At 45.2% G+C, this 22,241-nt stretch overlaps 1 protein-coding gene across 1 annotated transcript; it reads left to right on the top strand.

Moving 5' to 3' along the window:
- Positions 1 to 867: 867 nt before the first annotated feature.
- LOC307079164 (kinesin heavy chain-like) lies at positions 868 to 21,856 on the top strand (the record flags this gene model as incomplete). The annotated part of the gene is made up of 28 exons (XM_079741287.1): positions 868 to 996; positions 4,016 to 4,103; positions 4,492 to 4,565; positions 4,984 to 5,088; positions 5,315 to 5,363; positions 5,527 to 5,582; positions 5,735 to 5,822; positions 8,100 to 8,224; positions 8,835 to 8,939; positions 10,370 to 10,518; positions 11,005 to 11,153; positions 12,143 to 12,333; positions 12,690 to 12,758; positions 13,189 to 13,395; positions 13,826 to 13,972; positions 15,592 to 15,780; positions 16,672 to 16,789; positions 17,190 to 17,251; positions 17,642 to 17,751; positions 18,070 to 18,171; positions 18,276 to 18,336; positions 18,599 to 18,670; positions 18,760 to 18,864; positions 19,124 to 19,340; positions 19,796 to 19,973; positions 20,645 to 20,724; positions 21,376 to 21,421; positions 21,778 to 21,856. The coding sequence occupies 28 exons, from the start codon at positions 868 to 870 to the stop codon at positions 21,854 to 21,856; spliced, it is 3,150 nt and encodes a 1,049-aa protein (XP_079597413.1).
- Positions 21,857 to 22,241: the final 385 nt, after the last annotated feature.

The raw sequence follows: 22,241 nt of genomic DNA on the forward strand, positions 1-22,241 counted from the left end.
GAATTACATTCTTACTGCATGTATGTAATAACATTGAATGCTATGCTTACGCAGTGCACAGCGTTTAAAGACTACGTAGGCTCAAAAACAACTCGGATGCATCCGCTCTCGTGTCCATCCGGATGAAAAAGGGGCGGTAGCTGGTTGGGATGCTGAGGCGCAGGGTACCACTTTAAAGCGGAAGATGCAGACCACGCCCAAACGACAAAGGGGAAAGCTAGTTCTGTTGCTCCAAGGGCCCGAGCGTGCAGTGGGCGGGACTTCACTCCGTTACCAACCAATCAGCGATTGCTGACCAACCGACCAGCGTTTATGCGTTCTGATACCCGATTGGTTGGGGCCCGCGAGAGGCTCCCCCCACTGTACGCCCGGACCCTTGGTTTGTAGCAAGGAGGGGGAAGCAGATACAGAAGACACATCACGGCAGCATCTCACCTTCAGCCGGCAGGACCAGAACAACCTCTCTTCGACCGGGCATCGTCGGAAAGATAACAGACCGACATCAAACGAGATTGTCGGAAAGAAGCGATTGAACAATTCTCTAACATCTGTTATTTCCATTATGTAGGGAATCCTGTTGTGATTTTTAACCTACGTTTCGACGTCTTATCACGTCCGTGTCCACCTTTCTGCGACAAGAAGATCTGTATCGCCCTACCTCGTATTGACCCTCCAACCATGCTGTGAAACCCACGCAACACGAGTGTCTAGATGTTATCCGTGCACAGCTGTCGTATTTGATAGTCCTTTTATTCTAAAGCTCCGTCCCGCAGCCCTCGTCACTCCTTCCTTCGGTCGCCCGGGCCTGCCCTGTATAGTGCGGTAGGCTTCACGCAATACATCGTCTCGCCCAACTGAATTTGCGCAATGGCTGAAGCTGTGACCGAGTGCAACATCAAAGTGCTGTGTCGCTTTCGCCCTCTGAATCAATCGGAGATCCTGCGTGGAGACCAGTTCATCCCCAAATTCCAAGGAGACGACACCGTCAGCGTTGGGGTAAGACAGGCTTTGTTTTTCCGAGCCAGGCCCTCATCAATAAATTATCATGGGATGTCTGTTTCTCGTATGACTCCCCCCACCACCCACCCCCATCTCTGTAAGTTTATTCGATTAAATGGTGAAGATTGTTCAGTGTAGTCCTAGCAGATGTATTGATGCTTAGTCATAATAATGCTGAAATGTGTAATGCGCACGTTTGGCCTTGTGTCAGTTGTCTGGGGCCTATGGTCCGGAGTTTATAAAGGATGGGTTAATGTCTTATTGATGCTTTATATGTTCCTAATTGTGATCAACACTGGATTAGCGCGTCATTCAAAAATGCATGCTAAACAGCTGTGGCTTTTATAAACACATGAATGCCTTTGTTAGATCCACATCAAGGTTGACAAGATGGCATGCTATGTTATGGCTAATGTCAGCAGTATAGGGAACTGTTTGCTCGTGTACTCACCAGCATCACACGGGCATATTAGCCCGTTTTTAATTGTTGTTCTAGTACTGGATTCAAATAAGCTACAGACCCTGTACCACTTGAATATGTGATTTGGACAATGTCTTCAGATTAAATGATATCCCTAGCTACTGTCTACATTTCATTGCTGACATATTTCATTTCGATATTTTCATCATCATCGTCATGTGAGATGCATTTAGAATTTCAAAGACTTTTGCAGGGTCTCGCACCATTGTTCAAAGACAATGACATTTTTTTTTTTTTTACTATGTTTACATTCTATCAGCTCATGTGTTCTACCAGCCCTGCTTTCAATGTTTAAGAAATTCACTTTTTCGTACGCAATTATGGTTTTAAACCGCAAACAAACATCCTCTAAATGGTGGTTGTATGCAAATATGAGCAGATCTTTCAATTTCCTATTTGATGAAGACTAGGTCATTGGCTCGTCATTCATTATTCAGAGAAGTCCTCCAGTGATTTGCGACAGCGTGTGTTCTGACCTTACATACATACACCACGCGTCAGCTGATCATATGATAAACACTGAAGCCAGAAAGCAGATCCTTCTAATTGCTTACAGAGAGAAGATCAATAAGGATCCAGCTCCTCATCACATACTGGCATGTTCCTCCCCCAAAACTCCCTACTGTATGTCTGTTTACTCTGTCCATTCTTTCTTTCTTTCTTTCTTTCTTTCTTTCTTTCTTTCTTTCTTTCTTTCTTTCTTTCTTTCTTTCTTTCTTTCTTTCTTTCTTTCTTTCTTTCTTTCTTTCTTTTGTTCATTGGTCTTCTTTATTTCTTTCCTTCCATCAATCTTTATATCTTTGATATAAATGTCTTTGTTTGTTCCTTCTTTCTTTTTCTTTTTCTTCTTTCTATCCTTGACACTCTGACCATCTCATCTTGTGCACTTTTTACAGCCATATATTTTAATGTTTTGTCCTTTATTATGCTCCCTCTCTCTCTCTCTCTCTCTCTCTTGCTCTCTTTTTCTCTCTCGTTCTCCCACCCTTCTCCTTCCTCATTGTCTTCCTCATGGTGTCGGACCCTGTGGGTGTCGGCAGGGTGAGAGAAAAGGTCGGACGGGGAGGGGGGAGACTCTCACTGACTCAATCTGCTGAAAGCATTGATCACTTGTTCTCGTTATACATGTCAAAGTAAATTGGGTTGTTGTTGGGTTTTCTCGTAGGGTCTGTTCAAAATGTATTGACGACTCATCCTTGGGAATACCGTGGAAAGGCATCATGATTTCCTTCTGCGTAGCTGCAGCCGCATGGCCACATGGCCCTTTGCGGTGGATATTTTCATACTGTTTAATCAAATCTATATCTTTCTTCTTTATAACATGTCTCTTTAGAAAAGCTCTTCAGGTTTAACGAGCAGGAGTTCATATCATGGTTTAGGATGCAGTATGCATAGTACAGTATACCCATGCACTGTCCAACATCATTTCTCCTGTCTTTTTTCACTTTAACAATATAGCAGAGTTTCACATGATTCCCAGCATATTCCAGGCTGCCATCTTGGGAATTTTTCAGCACAATAATAAGAACAATAACAACTGCTTGGGCTGGGTTATTCTTGGAAATGTGCTCAGGGACGGAGTACCAAGATGGAGGGCCTTATCCGATTTGATAGAACTTCCGCCCACATGATTGATACCCCCCTGCTAGGACTTCTGTTGGGGCTCCTTACAGATTAGTGCTATTAGCGCTTAGCTAATGATGAAGAAGCCAGCAAGCCCCTTCATTGCATTTAGCTCTGTATAGAGTGTTGCCGTGTCAGGTCTCTTGTGTTACTCGATATAGAAAATGCAGCACCATAGAAAGGGCCTCGGGGCTGACGATGAGATGGCCATTTCCCGAGCTCACTGCTGATGTCAAGTTCTGTGGAACACCACTACGGCGGGTTGCTATGGCGCACACAATGGGGAAACTGTATATACATTGAATTGTGGTTGTTTGTGAAAAATAAGCACAGTCTAATGGCGAACAGTATTTCTGTGCTTTGTCTTTGGGTTGAAGGCGCACGTGCAAATAGAGGAGGAATAAGGGTAGATGGGCATCACTGATAGGACCTCTGGGATGACATCGTTTCCTGTAGTTCAGATGACTGTGTGGTGATGATGTCAAATGCCCCGGACTATGGACTGCATGAGCGTCATTTGGAAATGCTAATTTTATACATTGCATCGTTCTAATTTCTTCTTATAATTAAACAATAAATAAATGTAACAAGTGAAATATATTAGGAAAAACATGTTGTAAAGAAGTGCTTTGTATGACCTGTAATAATAATGCATAATGACTCATTATTATGCATAACAATAATAAAGTATTTAAATATATCAAAGTATATTGGTTTAAATCTCCTGTGTAAGGCTATTCCTTTTTTAATCAAGGCTTCAACGTCTCCTTCATAGCCGTTCTTTATTGGTCCTGCCGTGACAGAGTCCCTGTGCAGCCGGGGGTGTAACGTCCTTGAGCCTTGTGGAGGGCCATGTCGTGTGTTGTCGTGTCAGGGTGTAGTAACCATGTTCTCTCATGGTCCTCTGTCCAGGGCAAGTCCTACGCCTTCGATCGCGTGTTCCCCACCAACACCACCCAGGAGCAGGTGTACAACACCTGTGCCAAGCAGATCGTCAAAGGCAAGCATCCTACAGAACTACACATTTATATACAGTTTAGTACAGTAAAGGTTAAGATGAACATAATGTAATAATAATTAAAAACAAATAATAAGGATATTGTAAACTATATTATATTACATGACTAAACAGAAAATGACTAAATATGACATTACTAATTATGATATTACTTGATATACTTGATTATATACTTGTATGGGATGCAGTATGAAGCTGCAGTTTATTGTTTATACAGTATACATCAGCGGTGGGTGTGATGAGGTCATCCCCTCTGACTGTGGCTTCCAGTTAAAGCCTGTGTGTGATCCCGCCTCCCAGGAAACCTGATAGGGACCCTTTATGCTATGGCCTGTTGTGTGATTGGATGATGTGCTTTTGATTTCCCCAGATGTGCTCGGTGGATACAATGGCACAATCTTTGCTTATGGACAAACTGCCTCCGGGAAGACCCACACCATGGAGGTGAGGGGTCTCCTTGTGTTGTTGACAATATGCTAATTAGCTTCTGAAACCAGCTGTGTCCCAAAAAGGTTTTCAACTGCCGTTTCATCCAATCAGATGAGGATATTCAGTAGTGCTTAGCTTTGGTCCTGGCCCCAAATATGTTAATTTGGTTATTAAACCAGCGGTGTCCCCACAGCCTTGGGTGTAGGCGTTATACCCTTGGCAATATGTTAATTAGCCTCTAAAAACAGCTGTGTCCCCAAAAGCTTTTTAACTGCCTTGTATACCAACCACATAAGGATATTTTCACAGGCTAGATTTGGTCCAGGCCACCATTTTGGCCACTGCCCAGTTATATGACTAGCAGCTAGCAGCTAACCCTAGCACATATCTTATTCTATAGCTGCTTATGACTAATTTGATATTTCCTCCACAGGGTAAACTGCATGACCCTCATCAGATGGGTATCATCCCTCGCATCGCCGAAGATATCTTCAACCATATCTTCGCCATGGACGAGAACCTGGAGTTCCACATCAAGGTGCCCTCAAATAATGCTCTGCGTTTCTGTCGTCATTTGAGCTGATGTGAATCAATTCTGGAGTTTTCTTTTGTATTCTTTTTCATTTCCATTCCTCAATGCTCTGTTTACCTATTTGTCTCTATTTTGCTCCACAATGTTGCTGGCCTGTTTCCATGATTCAACAGCCTTAATATCATGAATAATAGTAATAGTAGTAGTGCATTAATTATATATTTTTCCACAGGTCTCTTACTTTGAAATCTACATGGATAAGATCCGTGATCTCCTGGATGGTAAGTGCTTGTTACACTTTGGTGTCTTTCACAAACCACAAATGATAAATATCTATGATTTGTATTCCAAACATGTAGAAAAAAGCAATCAAATTTTTTTTTTCTTTGTATTAATGCTTACTACAAAGTGGAGTAATCATTTGATCTCTTATTTATTTAATAGTGACGAAGACCAACCTCGCTGTGCATGAGGATAAGAATAGGGTCCCCTTCGTCAAGGTATGTTGGAGAATATAATAGTTTTGCTTATGGTTATATATATATACATAGTGTATTAAACTGCTATTCTTTGCATATCTGGTTTTCTGGTTATCTCTCCTCCTCTCTCTCTCCTCTCTCTCCCCTCCCCTCCCCTCCTCTCCCCCCTATAGGGATGCACTGAGCGATTTGTTTCCAGCCCTGATGAGGTCATGGATGTGATTGATGAGGGAAAATCCAATCGCCATGTGGCTGTGACCAGTAAGTGTGACCCCTTCTTATTTAAATATATACATATATATATAAGTCTTGTATACTTTTTTTTTTTAAGTAACCAAATGTGACTAAAAGCATAACAAACATTCCTCTGGTGGTAGCTTGTTTTGAGGCCTTCTGTTTTATTGTTACGAGAGAAAATAGAATTGTTAAAGCTTTGCTCAGTGAGCTAGCATGTATTGCTAATATGGCAGGGCTCCTTTTAACATGCAGTCTACCAGGGCTGTAGCAGTGATTTCAATGCTAAGAACCAGGGGACTTTAATTGTCTGTGATCAATGCTTGAGCAGATTGAGACAGTATTCAGGTGTATACTGGTAAGAATACTGTACATTAGCAATGTAAAAGTTGTGTATAATTGGAACATTAATTCTAGTGAACCAGAAAGGCTACTTTCCCTATGAGCTTCCCCCCGTTTGTATTCTGGAGTCAGTGACGCGTAACGTGACATAGCTGCTAGTCTACATGTTGCTTGTTATAGCCTTTTGGTTATGTAACCATCACCGTATCTAACGCCCCCATGCTTCTTGCGTTTGTATCGAGGGCATTAAAGCAAGGCAGTGATGTACATCATGTTGACATCAAAAGCCTGAATTAAAAACGACGACATGTGATGCCCTGGGCAAAGTTACATAAAGATATTGAAAATGTTCAGCTTTTCTTATTCATGCATATATATATACCAAGGCAATTTCTACTTGTGATTAAGTCACAGTGATATATAATAAAAAAAACAAGAAACACGAAAAACATGATATTTGAAACCCATCTTAAAGCAGGACTTGGGTTCAGTTTCCAGAACATTCTGTGAGGGGATTATGTTCACCAGAGCAGTGTCTGCAGCTCCAGTGCTGAGGGTAGACTGGTAGACTGGTGGTGGTGAGTCATCCTCCAGGGATGCAGCGCTGCTACGCTTGACTAATGAGTCCAGCCCTAGAAAACTGCAGGTGAAGGCTGGTGCCAGCGCTGTGTGATAGGAACGATGAGGCTGCAGTTAAAACATCCCTGGTGGACTTGGTTTCAGCACCACAGTCGTACAGAGTTAAATAAGTAACCAGAGAGAAACACCCTAGAGTATTTGTTCTTGATTGTATAGTCATAAAAGGGTTTGTGAAATGTATTTGTGTAATAGAGGAGCCACTGAAGGATTTTGTGTTGCATTGTTTTTGATAACAGCCATTCCAGACAATCGAATTGCAATTTCATTGCAATTTCAAATGCAATGAAATTGCATTTTTCAGACATGCAGACCTTGTACGATGAGCGTATCACAGCATGGTGAAGGGCCGTTATCACCCTCATTCAAACCAGGGTTTCCTACGTATTCTTCACCGGAGCCTGGCGCTAAGAGCAGAGGAGTTAGCGGTATCTTAGGTGGAGAGAGTTAAGTGCCTTCCTGGGTCCGCTTGCAAGCAGAGAATGGCTGACGCCTCTATCCGTCAGTCGGTCTGCTGACTCACTGCACTTTTAGCAGGCTAATGGCCATTAGGGCGGCTCTGCAGGTATCGAACGCAGACAGACAGTGGCACAGTAACCTGAATCTCCTGTCTCACAGAGAGCCTTCTTAATGAGGCAGAGCAGTTAGATGGAGGTTTGTGTTCAGTGGGCCGGGGCTGCTTTGACGGTGCGCTGTGTGTGTGACGGTGTGTGATTAGATAATGTAGCGCTAGTGTTAGTAGATAAAATCGTATGATTTCCGCTGATCAAGGAATTGAGTAATGAAACATTTTAGCCACACTCGGCCCGAGTCTGACTGATAGGACGCTGGGGCTGGGTGCGGCTCAGCTGTTGCACATTGATTGCTCAATGTGCAACAGGTTGAACCACCCTCACCATCACCACACACAGACACACACTCAGGGAGATCTCCAGCTGGGCAGCATGCTGTACCTCCTGCTCTGCGTCAATATAATCAACCTCTGCAATAAACTGCTTTTAACATCACTGCACTGTGTCCTGGACTCAGAGGAGCCCAGTAGAAGCAACATTGGTGGAGTGTGGCATGGATATTGTTGCTTCACTATTGTTTTCACATACTGGTTCAAATATGATTCAAATATGAATTGTTATTAATTTCAACTTTAAATTCAAAAGGCTTTATTCCCCTCGGCGGAAATTGTTTCTGTCACAATCACTCTTTTCAATTTCCAAAGGAGTCTGTCAATAGAAAATAAAAAAAACCTATATATACAAACAGACATGCATGTAGGTAAACAGTGAGTACCCTCTTGAAACCCTGTTAAAACGTATTGCTGCGGTGCAGACATGAACGAGCACAGCTCCAGGAGCCACAGCATCTTCCTGATCAACATCAAGCAGGAGCATGTGGAGACGGAGCAGAAGCTGTGTGGGAAGCTCTACCTGGTGGATCTGGCTGGCAGCGAGAAGGTAAACCTCCGACACTAGTGCTGCTGCTCATTCTACTGCTAGTGATGCTGCTCGTCACAGCTACTATCCGGCGCTACCACACAGGGGGAGAGGACTGGGCAGAGGGGCTGAACGGGCTAGGGGGGAGAATTGGGTAGGAGGGTTACAATTGTGCTGCGCTATAAAACAGGCCCGATTTTTGATGGATCCCACCTTTTCCTTATGTCGTATCCGAGAAAGGACGATATACTTTATAGATGTTATATTATATACCAGTTGTCGACATTTCTCCATGTGTTCATTCCAGGGAGGTTTTATATTTGTCATGGGAAATCAACTTATATTTTCACTCTCTCTCTCTCGCTCTCTCTCCCTCTGTCTCTCTCTCACTCTCTCTCTTGCTCTCTCTCTCTGTCTCTCGCCCTCTCTCTCTCTCTTGCTCTCCCTCACTCTCTCTCTCTCGCCCTCTCTCTCTCTCTCGCTCTCTCTCGCTCTCTCTCTCTCTCTCTTTCTCGCTCTCTCTCTCGCTCTCTCTCTCTCTCTCGCTCTCTCTCTCTCTCTCTTTCTCGCTCTCTCTCTCGCTCTCTCTCTCTCTCTCGCTCTCTCTCTCTCTCTCTCTCTCATGATGTAGGTCAGTAAGACGGGGGCAGCAGGAGCAGTGCTGGACGAGGCCAAGAACATCAACAAGTCTCTGTCTGCGCTGGGGAACGTCATCTCCGCCCTGGCCGAGGGAACGGTGAGCTGACCTGTTTATTTCACATGTTATAGTTCTGTTGGCTATTTTGGGGGTTCTCCACACAGAGTATGAAGTGAAATCTTAGATCAGTATTACCAAGTAGAGCATACAGTATCTAGTAGACACACACACAAACACACACACACACACACGCACGCACGCACGCACACACACACATTGGAAGCAACCATGAACATGAGCTGAGGATACAGTTCTCCATTATTTAAATTGTTTGCTAGAAAATATACCCTTACATAACAATACATTTAAAAAGAATGCTTCTATCATGGCTCCCAATTGGCACATAATCAAACCCTGGGCATTCTGTAATCCTAATCATACCCATCCTTTCCAATCCCCTGATCCCTAATGCTTTGTCTTTGTGATGAGGTGCCAGTTTAGCTCTTGACCGCTATATACTTCCACCACTGAACCATTGTTCAATTCTTTGCACTTTTACATTGATGAAATATACTGCATCAAATTGGAACTATATATACAATATACATTCATGATTCAACACCGAAACGTCTATACAAATTTATTCGTATTTTATTTGTCATGGATGTATAGATGGTGCATGTTTATCTTTTCAGTCTTTTCAGTATATTATTGACAGATGCAGTCATTTTTATAATTCATCACACGTTGCAGTCTTTCTTGTTAATATAACGCCTCACTCGCAAATGTCCTGGAGCCAGTCTATCCTCCCAACTGCCAGCTCAACAGACACCCACACCCCTGCCAAAATGTCAGCCGATTCTAAAATTTGAAGATTATTGAGGTGCAGGGCTTTAATCACCTTTAGTCACCTTTTAAAGCCTCAGCGTCGCATGCTGACAGTAAAGGTCGTATTCAGTGTGTGCGCACGTGCACGTGCGTTTGATGTGCTACATTTCCCTAACTGAAATGTGCTGCATTAAACATCTTATGAGAAATTGCAGGATTGCAAAGTTTGCCAAGTCAAACATAAAAAGCCTAAACCAAAATGTCTTATTACTTCCTTTGATGAATGCTGTCTTTCATCTTTTTCTAAAACCACCACCACTACTACTACTACTACTACTACTACTACTACTACTACTAGATATATGTTTACTGGCATCTCCTTTATTCTGTCTATAGCTTTTCTCCAGCAGAATCACTCTATTGGGGCTCTTCTCAAGGTGAAACATCCCAAATTAGAAACTAAAAGTCCCCTCTGTGCAGTCTTGCGTCAGCCACCTCAGTTTTGGGAATTAGCACAAACAAGTGGAGCAGCAACATGCCAGCACTTTTGACTTTCCGAACATGGACCCGTTCCATCACCACAGTCACCTATCCAAGGTCCTTGAGTCTCCGGTTAGCAGTAAGCTAGTGTCCTCCAACCACGCACATCCTACCATCACAACCGTCCTAACTGGTATGACTCTGAACCCTGTCCTCTGTAGAAAACCCACGTGCCGTATCGGGACAGCAAGATGACCCGCATCCTGCAGGACTCTCTGGGCGGGAACTGCAGGACCACCATGTTCATCTGCTGCTCTCCGTCCTCCTACAACGACGCCGAGACCAAGTCCACCCTGATGTTCGGCCAACGGTATGCATACTGTGCACACACGCCTGTGCGCACGCACACACACGCACACACACCGCTTCGTAACAGAATACGTTGTGCTTTAACTCCAGATCTCGGTCAGGATTCCTAATCATAGCGCCCCGTCAAGTCATGTGGAAACCCTAACCCTAACCCTAACCCTAACCCTAATCCTAACCCTAACAAAGTAAAAATTAATACCTCACCCTTACAACTAACCGAACGCCTAACTAGCCCTGATTAAATATGCTTCATTGTAATGGTTATGGGGTCCTTTTTATCTCGATAATCCAGGTGACCCTGTTTCCTAGAGTTGTCCATACTTGTGAATGTTAGCCCAGCTGCAATCTTCTATTTAGATTGACTCCCTCGTCGTGGACTACCTTTAAGGTCAATCACATAATGTATTGCTTTGGCAATAAACGCATGCTGAATGTAAAATGTCGGTAAACCCTTGTCATTGTCTCTTCTCCGTCTTCCTCTCCACAGGGCCAAGACCATCAGGAACACGGCTTCCATCAACCTTGAGCTGACGGCCGAGCAGTGGAAGCGGAAGTACGAGAAGGAGAAGGAGAAGAACAAGAGCATGAAGGAGACTCTGCAGAGGCTGGAGGGTGAACTCAACCGCTGGAGGAACGGTGAGCTGCAGTACCCCATTACCCCCACCAATGTATAGATGGCGCTATTGGCTGTTTGTTCTTTACTTACCGATGTCAAGAAACTTTTACTAACTTGCTACAAGCAGGAAGAGCTGTCAATTTTGTTAATTCCATATTGTTGATATATTTTCTATTTTTATTACTAGGATATAATGTGGCACACATTTTAATTCAACATACTAGAAAACAGTATCTGGCTTTTCCAGAATAAGTAGGACCCAAATGAGTTGGGCCACGTACAAAACATTTTTGAAACACCCGTGTGTTTGATAAAGGCTCTTTGTCTATTTTTCTTACATCAGATATCAAGGATGGGTTAGTTAGGTGTCCGTGTTAGGCTGAGGCGATCATTTTCATTTGTTTTAATTTATTGTGTAAAAAAGAGGACTCGAATATTTTGATTCTCTTGCTTTATTTGCATGTACGCTTACTAACAAAGTAAGTTACTCAGTTGAGACTCCACAACAACAACAACAGCAACCAAATTCTACCCCTCTTTCTCTCTATCTCTCTCTCTCTCTCTCTCTCTCTCTCCCTCTGCCTCTCTCTCTCTTTCTCCCCCTCTCCCCCTCTCTCTCCCCTCCCCCCCTCTCCCCCTCCCGCTCCCTCTCTCTCCCCCTCTCTCCCCCTCCCTCTCTCTCCCCTCCCTCTCTCTCCCTCTCCCCCCTTCCCCCTCTCCCCCCACTCCCCCTCTCTCCCCCCCTCCCCCTCTCTCCCCCTCACTCTCTCTCCCCCTCCCTCTCTCTCCCCCTCCCCCTCCCTCTCTCTCCCCCTCTCCCCCTCTCCCCCCCTCCCTCTCTCTCCCCCTCCCCCTCCCCCTCTCCCCCCCTCCCTCTCTCTCCCCCTCCCTCTCTCTCCCCCTCTCCCCCTCCCCCTCCCTCTCTCCCTCTCCCCCCCTTTCCCCCTCTCTCCCCCTCCCCCCCTCTCCCCCTCCCCCTCTCCCCCTCTCCCCCCCCCTCTCTCTCTAGGGGAGAACGTGCCCGAGACGGAGCGCACCACTGCTGACGTGGTGACCCGTCTGGAGGCGGTGGAGGAGCGCACCACGCCCACGGCCATCCTGGACAACGACACCTCCTCCATCGTGGTGCGCATCTCCGAGGAGGAGCGGCAGAAGTACGAGGAGGAGATCCGCAAGCTGTACAAGCAGCTGGACGACAAGGTCTTTAAAAACCCTCACAACCTCAACCGTTCCCACCTGTTTAGACGGAGTTATCATCTCTGTATGTAAAGAAAGCGCACCACAGCTTTCAAATCCGACTCGAAAGAGTTAAAACACTTGAGTAAACAAGTGGCCGCTGCCACTAGAGGCCACTGTCTATTCACTCTCTTAATCCATTTCTATACTTGAGCACACACAAAATCAAATAAAACGAATAGCACACAAACGGACACAGACGCGCACACACACACAGACAAACACACACTCTCACAGTTGATAAACAAATCAATTTAGCAAACATACTACTGTTATGAATGAAACTGTGCCGCACAAACTCATGAGCCGTTGGTCTACAGGATGACGAGATCAACCTTCAGTGCCAGTTGGTGGAGAAACTCAAGGAACAGATGATGGACCAGGATGAGGTAGGACACACACACACACACACACACCTACACACACACACACACACACACACACACACACACACACACACACACACGCAGAAAGGCTTAAACCAGAATGCACCTGTTGTGATTATAAACCATCCTGTCAGTAGAGGGCCTTGTCTTGAAGCTAACCCTCACGCTTCAGAGTTACGATACTACTGCGGCAACATCAATTTATTTAAAGATTGATGTTTGTTTATATCTATGCTCTCCCATCTGTCCAATGTATTTTAAATAGACGGCCTTTCATTTTTTGATAAAAACATCGCAATCTTCTATTTGTGAAAAAACATCTCAATCTTAATCCTTCTCTCTCTCTCGCTCCCTCTCTCTCTCTCTCTCTCTCTCTCTCTCTCTCTCTCTCTCTCTATATCTCTCTCTCTCTCCCTCTCTCCCCCTCCCTCAGCTGCTGGCCTCCTCCCGTGGCGATGGGGACAAGGTGCAGATGGAGCTGGGCCGGCTTCAGGTGGAGAGCGACTGTGCCAAGGCGGAGGTGAAGGAGGTGCTGCAGGCCCTGGAGGAGCTGGCTATCAACTATGACCAGAAGAGCCAGGAGGTGGAGGAGAAGGGCCTGCAGAACCAACTGCTGGCCGACCAACTTGCCCAGAAGATGGTGCGTCTTGGGGGGGGGCGTTTATGGGTGTCGTTGGAGTGTTGGTTCATTTGGTTAATATACATTTTCTGATTAGATGTTTGATTGGTTTTTGGTTTGAGTTCAGGATTGGTGGTTGGTTTAACATTTGGTTTAGCAACAGAACAGGAAATGGAGAAGAGTAGTGTCTAAAAGGACAGAATAGGATGAAGAATAGGCCAATGTCTTCCTTTTGATACCTTTATGCGGTAAAACTATGAAGTTAACCATGTCATATTGATACATGCACTGTTAGCTTGCTTGTGCTATTTTAAGATAAACTATGAAAAAGGCAAAGAAAGAAAACACAGCAGCACAAAATATGTTATAACATTCCTGTGTTATTTGAACTCCTCCATGTTTTCCCTATGACCTATGACCTATCTCCTCTGTCTGCTCCTCTGTCTGATAGGCCAGCCTGATGGAGCTGGAGGCGGAGCTATCCCACATGCAGGAAGTGAGCGGTCAGCAGAGAAAGCGCATCGCCGACGTCCTGAACGGCCTCATGAGGGACCTGAGCGAGTTCAGCGCCATCGTGGGCAATGGGGAGATCAAACTGGTGCGTTCAGATCACACTCAGTACAGAGTAGGATCAAACTGGTGCGTTCAGATCACACTCAGTACAGAGTAGGATCAAACTGGTGCGTTCAGATCACACTCAGTACAGAGTAGGATCAAACTGGTGCGTTCAGATCACACTCAGTACAGAGTAGGATCATACTGGTGCGTTCAGATCACACTCAGTACAGAGTAGGATCAAACTGGTGCGTTCAGATCACACTCAGTACAGAGTAGGATCAAACTGGTGCATTCAGATCACACTCAGTACAGAGTAGGATCAAACTGGTGCGTTCAGATCACACTCAGTACAGAGTAGGATCAAACTGGTGCGTTCAGATCACACTCAGTACAGAGTAGGATCAAACTGGTGCGTTCAGATCACACTCAGTACAGAGTAGGATCATACTGGTGCGTTCAGATCACACTCAGTACAGAGTAGGATCAAACTGGTGCGTTCAGATCACACTCAGTACAGAGTAGGATCAAACTGGTGCATTCAGATCACACTCAGTACAGAGTAGGATCAAACTGGTGCGTTCAGATCACACTCAGTACAGAGTAGGATCAAACTGGTGCGTTCAGATCACACTCAGTACAGAGTAGGATCAAACCGACCTCATCCACGTACCCACTCCCTCCCTCTCCCTCAGATCCTCTTCCTCCGTACACCTGTCTGTACCCTCTGCCCGTCTCACCACCATGGGGCACAGAGCATTCAGCCGCTCTGCTCCCCGTCTCTGGAATGCTTTACCACCCGAACTCAGAAACATCAATTCATTTCCACTTTTCAAATCACGTCTCAAAACCCATCTGTTCAAAACTGCCCATTACACCTGATGCCAATTACTATGTCTGTGTTATTACAATTTTCTTTCTTTCTTTTTTAAATTGTGGTCCCTTCAAATGACTTTTGTGTACCTCTGTACGGTGTCCTTGAGTGCCGAGAAAGGCGCCTTTAAATAAAATTATTATTATTAGTATCATTATTAAACTGGTGCGTTCAGATCACACTCAGTACAAAGTAGGATCAAACTGCTGCGTTCAGATCCGGCTCACACTCAGTACAGAGTAGGATTAAACTGGTGCGTTCAGATCACCCTCAGTACAGAGTAGGATTAAACTGGTGCGTTCAGATCACACTCAGTACAGAGTAGGATTAAACTGGTGCGTTCAGATCACACTCAGTACAGAGTAGGATTAAACTGGTGCGTTCAGATCCTCCTCACACTCAGTACAGATCCGTTCTGTGTATTCAATACTTTAAACTCATACCAACATCCAACAAAGTCAACGGTTGATTGATGCCGATACAAGATATCAAACATAACAGATCTAGATGTGGGCTCCTTTGCTTTGTATCCACTCATTATCGGCACTTGATCACATGACATCCCGTTTAGCTACCATGCTCGCTACCAGGATAAGTATCAGCTTGAGTGATCACACATTGCACTGTTAACACTGTTGGTCTGGTCCAGTTTAAAAGAGTGAGAGTGATACTCTAAACAACAAAGGATCCGGACTAAGTTGAGATTCGAAATCCACAACAACTACAACAACAACCAGATTTTCTCCCCCTCTCTTCCCCTTCTACCTGATCCTCCGCTGGCCCCTCAGCCGGTGGAGATCAGCGGGGCCATCGAGGAGGAGTTCACCGTGGCCCGGCTGTACATCAGCAAGATCAAGTCGGAGGTGAAGAGCATGGTGAAGAGGTGCCGGCAGCTGGAGAACATGCAGCTGGAGTGCCACCGCAAGATGGAGGAGACCGGCCGCGAGCTGTCCTCCTGCCAGCTGCTCATCTCCCAGGTCAGAGGCAGCCTGGGGCTGGCAGATGGGTGATGGGTGGTGGACGGGTGGTGCTGGGGGCTGGGTGGGTAGGTGGATGGATGGATGGATGGTGGGTGGGCCGGCAGATGGGTGGTGGGGGGTGGAAGGATGTTGGTTGGTGGGTAGGTGGATGGGTGGTGGGGGGTGGGGGGTGGGTAGGTAGGGGGTGGTTGGTGGGTGGGTAGGATGTGAACGGATGAATGGATGCATGGATTAACAACTTTGGTTTTCTGGTGAAAGGGTGTAGGATGGGAGGGGTTGGAGTGAGGGATGGATGAAAGGGTAGGGTCTGGTTGAGAATGAAAATGATCAAAGTGACAATCGGAGACGCTCGTCTGAATGGATAGTATTGATTTCCTGCCCAAATGACTGCAGGAGAGGATTTAATTCATGCTGAAAGTCTTGATCTCTGTAATGACAGAAGGTTGACCTTCTGGTGTGTGTTTGTGTGTGTGTGTGTGTGTGTGTGTGTGTGTGTGTGTGTGTGTGTGTGTGTGTGCGTGTGTGTGTGTGTGTGTGTGTGCGTGTGTGTGTCTGTCCATGCCTGTGTGTGTGTGTGTGTGTGTGTGTCTGTCCATGTCTGTGTGTGTGTGCGTGTCTGTCCATGTCTGTGTGTGTGTGTGTGTGTGTTTCTGTGTGTCCGTGTGTGTGTGTGTGTGTGTCTGTCAATGCCTGTGTGTGTGTGTGTGTGTGTGTTTCTGTGTGTCCGTGTGTGTGTGTGTGTGTCTGTCCATGTCTGTGTGTGTGTGTGTGTGTGTGTGTGTTTCTGTGTGTCCGTGTGTGTGTGTGTCTGTCCATGTCTGTGTGTGTGTGTGTGTGTGTGTGTGTGTGTGTGTGTGTTTCTGTGTGTCCGTGTGTGTGTGTGTGTAGCATGAGGCTAAGATCCGCTCCCTGACGGAGTACATGCAGAGCGTGGAGCAGAAGAAGAGGCTGCTGGAGGAGAGCCACGACTCCCTGAGCGAGGAGCTGGCCAAGCTGCAGGACCAGGGTACACACACACACACGCACACATACACTGTGTACACACACACATACATTTTCTGCATATACACACATACAAACACGCAGCTGCACTCACGTACATGCATGCATGCACACACACACACACAAACATACACGCACACACTGTATACACACACACACACACACACGCGTGCACACACATACTCACGCACACACATATACACTGTATTCACACACTCACAAACACTCGCACACACGCGTGCACACACACATGCACACTGTATACACACACACATACATATACTGTACATACACACATACAAACACACAGCTGCACTCACACACACACACACACACATATAATGAAGACACAAACACACGTACTCTCAGAGCTGTCTTTAATGCTTAGCTCTCTGTGTGTCCAGATAACTCAATGGCGGAGGAGAAGGAGGGAGAGAAGGGCGAGACAGAGGAGGGTAACGTCAAGGTGAGTGGGAGATTTCCTCTACCATGAGGCTGAAGCTCCAGCTCCACAGAAAATGATGTCATATGCTATGTGTTAGCCTCATTATGGCTAGCTGAAGGACTTTCACATACCACACCATACAAGTCCTTCTGTTTAGTCGCTAATGGTATAGGATAACAGTCAATGCAACATTGCCAATACTTGTATCGTCACCATATTGGACCAATTTAGCTGAAATAGATCTTTCAAAAGTGTTAACGCTCCTCCTGTATTACATTTTTTAAGTATTCTTATTAACTAGAGGTAGTGATTGGGAGTGATAGTGGTTTATTGATACCATTGGTAAAACAGGGATGGAAATCATGTAATTTCTTTGGAAAGACGCCAGTCTCTGTGGTCTCTACTGAACAGAAGCCTCCCCGCCAGCAGGGGGACTCTCACCGTGGGGTCCACCACAAGCAGCTGGCCCGCCTGCGGGATGAGATCAACGAGAAGCAGAGGATCATCGACGAGCTCACTGAGTCAGTACTGCACTAACGCCTTCAGTGATACAGACAAATTACTGACATTGTTGTCAAGTTGTGGTCTTGTTCAAACTCAAACACAATCCGAGGGGCTGACACATGCCCCGATATAATATAAATATTTCGCACTCCCGAACAGTAAACATTTACCTTTTCTTGACTTTATTAATTGAACGTGTGCTATACTTACATTATTATTATTTTTAATGTTCAGAAATAATTGATTAAAACTAATGGTAGTGTTGAATACATGGGAAGATTTGCAACAGTAGCGTCTTCAACAAGCATTGGTTAATCTTTCGGTTGGGTCCCCAGTCGTAACTCCAAGATGGAGATCGAGCTGGCCCAGATCCGCTCTGACTTTGAGCGTCTGAAGAGCCAGGACAACACCAAGAGCGAGCGGCTGGAGGAGCTCTCGTGAGTGTTCACAGCCAACGTCTTTGTTGAGATTGTGCAAGAAATTGCGTTTACTGTGTAACTATTTTTGTAACTGTTTTTGCGTTTTTTCCTGTTCTGGTCAGATTCCTGCATGAGCGTCATGAGCAAACCAAACAAGACTTGAAGGGTCTGGAGGAGACTGTCGTGAGTTAGATGTTTCATTTACTTCACTTTCACATTAAACTTGATCCCAATTGAGCCTTGCTTCTAAAAATGATCTTTTCTTCTTTTTTTTTTACCAATTTCTGTTAATTGATGTGGTTAATGCTGCCTTGTTTATGTCCCTATAGTCCTTCAACCATTTCAGAATAAATATTTTGTCTTAAACTCTCTCTCTCTCTCTCTCTCTCTCTCTCTCTCTCTCTCTCTCTCTCTCTCTCTCTCTCTCTCTCTCTCTTTCCTTTAGGCCCGCGAACTCCAGACCCTTCACAACCTACGCAAGCTGTTTGTACAGGATCTGACGTCGCGGGTTAAAAGAGTAGGTTCCATACTATAATCTTTGTCCTTTCTATTTATTTACTATTTCTGTTCGCCAACTGTTTTCTCCAACGGTTTTTGCTCCACCAGAGTTCCGAAATGGAGCCGGATGATAGTGGGGGGTCTTGCACCCAGAAGCAGAAGATTTCCTTTCTTGAAAATAACCTGGACCAACTTACAAAAGTTCACAAACAGGTATGATCGACTACTGTCATGTTGATCATTTCATTATTTAAATGTATTTTCTAAAACAGTTGTTTCTATTGAGGCAAGGATAAGGTGAAAAAAGATGAAAAAGATGATTTAAATGTATTTTGAAATGTATCCTTTTTATCCCTCTATCGCTTCCCTTCACTTTCTTCAAACTCAAACGCATACACAAACACACACACACACACACACACACACACACACACACACACACACACACCTCTTCCCTCCCCCTCTACCCCAGCTGGTACGTGACAATGCAGATCTGCGTTGTGAGCTTCCAAAACTGGAGAAGCGTCTTCGGTCTACTGCTGAGAGAGTTAAGGCCCTGGAGACAGCACTGAGGGACGCCAAGGAGGGCGCCATGATCGACCGCCGCCGCTACCAGCAGGAGGTGGACCGCATTAAGGACGCCATGCGGGCCAAGAACGCCCTCAGGCGCCCCCATGCTGCACAGATCGGTACTGCACCCTCCTCGCGACGAACGCATTTCAGACACCTTTGATTGACAGCCAAAATGGATTGCCAGAATCAATCCTGGAAGAGATACCCTGATTGGTGGGGAATGAGCCAGGGGTGGTTTAAAATCTAAATGGTCTCATACAGAGGCAGGAGCAGTCAACCTCAAACTGCTGGCAAATGGCTGTGGCGTTTCCAACAAGTTACACTCAAATGACAACCCTTACATCTTGCCTACAGCACCTTTCACAAGGAAGGAACATGAACACACCACATAAACAATGATTCAATAGTGTAATAAATAATCAGAGAATATAGATATATATCCGGATTATTCCATTGAAGAAATCGGACTTGGACTCACTGAAGCCAATGCAGTGTGAATCATTTCGTAGGCCTGAACGCGTTCCTCCAACCCCTCCTGACGTCTCTTCCTGCGTTCTCTCTCTCTCTACAGCCAAGCCAGTCCGGCCGAAGCAGCTTCCCGTCTGCTCGCCCACCAACCCCTTCTACACGTTTGTGCGCGCTAGCGAGCACGGCAACGCCTACAGCAACGCCCTCTTCCAGAGCGCCCTGTCACAGAAGGCGGCCGCCGCCACCATCACCTCCAACCCCAACTCTGTCCAGAGCAACACGTGAGTCTGGGGGCAAGCCGGGGTCTTCTGATCATGATACCGTTTGGTTCTCTTGGGTTGAGGAGTGTTACTTGAACACTAGTACACCTATAGTATGTGTGGTGTGATTGGGAATGTAGCGTATAACCTGAACACTAGTACACCTATAGTATGTGTGGTGTGATTGGGAATGTAGTGTATAACCCGAACACTAGTACACCTATAGTGTGTCTGGTGTGTCAGGGAATGTGGTGTATTACCTGTAGAAAAAGTAACATAGAAATTCAGCCAATTTCTATTCATGCGTTTGAAATACAGTGTTAATATAGAGTATATACAAGGACATACATTTTTACCCTTGTACTGGGGTACATACAAACACAGACCATCAAAGACCCCGTTCCCACAGACACTGAGGGGACACAGAAAAAAGCCCCACCCCCCACAAAAAAGAACACAACCCGTGAAGTAACGGACACCATATGTTTAAAAACCGAGAAAACCCCCAAAACTGAGTTCACCCAGGCGTTGAACCCCGGTCACGACTTGAGGAAAATGGATCCATTTCTGGGTTTTCTTTTTAAAATCAGCACATTGTGTATTTATTCTGGGGCAGTATTTTTACATGGTGGAATGTGCCGTCTGTGCGGTGCTGCCTCGGTGACTTGTTGTGTGTGTGTGTTCTCCCCCAGAGTTTCCACAGCACTGGGCTACAGAGCGACCAGCAAGCCCACAGACATCTTAGAGTCCTTCCCCCTCAACATAGACAACGGTGGGCAGAGACACACATGCACACACACGCGCACGCACATACAAACACACGCAGTTACACATTCACACACACACACACATACATGTACATGTACATACACACACATGCACACAAACGCAGTCCAACACTCTCTCACACACACACACACACACACACACACACACACATGCAGTCACACATTCACACACACAAACACACACACACACATGCAGTCACACATTCACACACACAAACACCCACACACACTTACAGGCACATGTACACACACGCATGAGCCCGCACACTTGCATGCACACGTATGCAAACACACACAAATGCCAATGCACGCACCAATGCACACATGCACACTATATAAATAGATATCCTTGTGTGTGCATACATACATTCAGATGTAAAGGACATAAATGCACGCATACACAGACAACTATATACATATATGCACGTACATACACATATACCTGTTTGCACACTCAAACATGTTTACACATAAATATACATGCATTATAGGATTTGTGCATTGATTTGACATACATGCATGGATCCACACACACCCCCAGAACTTTCACTTTTTTGCATTGATCTTGATCTTTATTTAATAAATACTAATAATTGCTTGAATGAAGTACTAAATATAGGCTTGTTACCAAACAGGTAACAAAAGTGCCACCAGCGACACGAGAGACATCAATGATAACAGGTGAGTGAACTTGGTTCAGTGGAATCTAAGCTACTTCATTTGAATGTACTTCACTGTTAGGTTAAAACTATTATATACATTCAAAGAATAGGCTGTTTTGTAGTTTTCTAAACTAATCTATCCATCTATTGGTTATAAAGGGAAGGGAAATCAGTTGAAAAAACTATATTGAGTCATTAAGGCTGAATTCTGAATAGATTGCTCCTATATGTGTGAGTCAGGTGGAGTAATTGGTACCTCAAAACTTGATGTTTGTGTATTTATGTCAATCAGTGGCTGGTGAGAGCAGAATGAGTGAGTGTGTGTGTCAATCATGTATTGGTGAGAGCATAACGAGTGAGTGTGTTTGTCACCAGGAGTGATGTGCACTGTGGCATTGAAGCCGAGGACCCAAACAGACACTACATCATTCAGCAGGAGACCGCCGCAAGTTAATCATATGGTGAGTCACACACACACACACGCATGCACGCATGTATGCTTGCATGCGGACTCGATGCACAATTGCACGCACAAATACACACATAGCTTCAATATATATAAAGTATATATCACATGTTTGTTGTAAGTCCAAAAAAATGGCTGCATAATACATTCGATTTACAATAAAGGACATGCTGTTTTATGTGATCTGTAATTCACTCCACTTTCTTTCCTTCTAGATGACCAATCACTGTTCCTGTCCATGGATCACATCCCCCAGTCTGCATGCAGCCTCTCTCCCCCACATCCCCAAAAACTCTTATGTTGATGTTGATGATGATGAAGATGATGAAGCCCTCTATCCCTTGTTGTCAGCCCCCCCATAGCCCACACTTAC

This window comes from Pollachius pollachius (genome assembly GCF_949987615.1).
Source record: "Pollachius pollachius genome assembly, chromosome: 8".
In the NCBI taxonomy this organism is placed as follows: domain Eukaryota; kingdom Metazoa; phylum Chordata; class Actinopteri; order Gadiformes; family Gadidae; genus Pollachius; species Pollachius pollachius.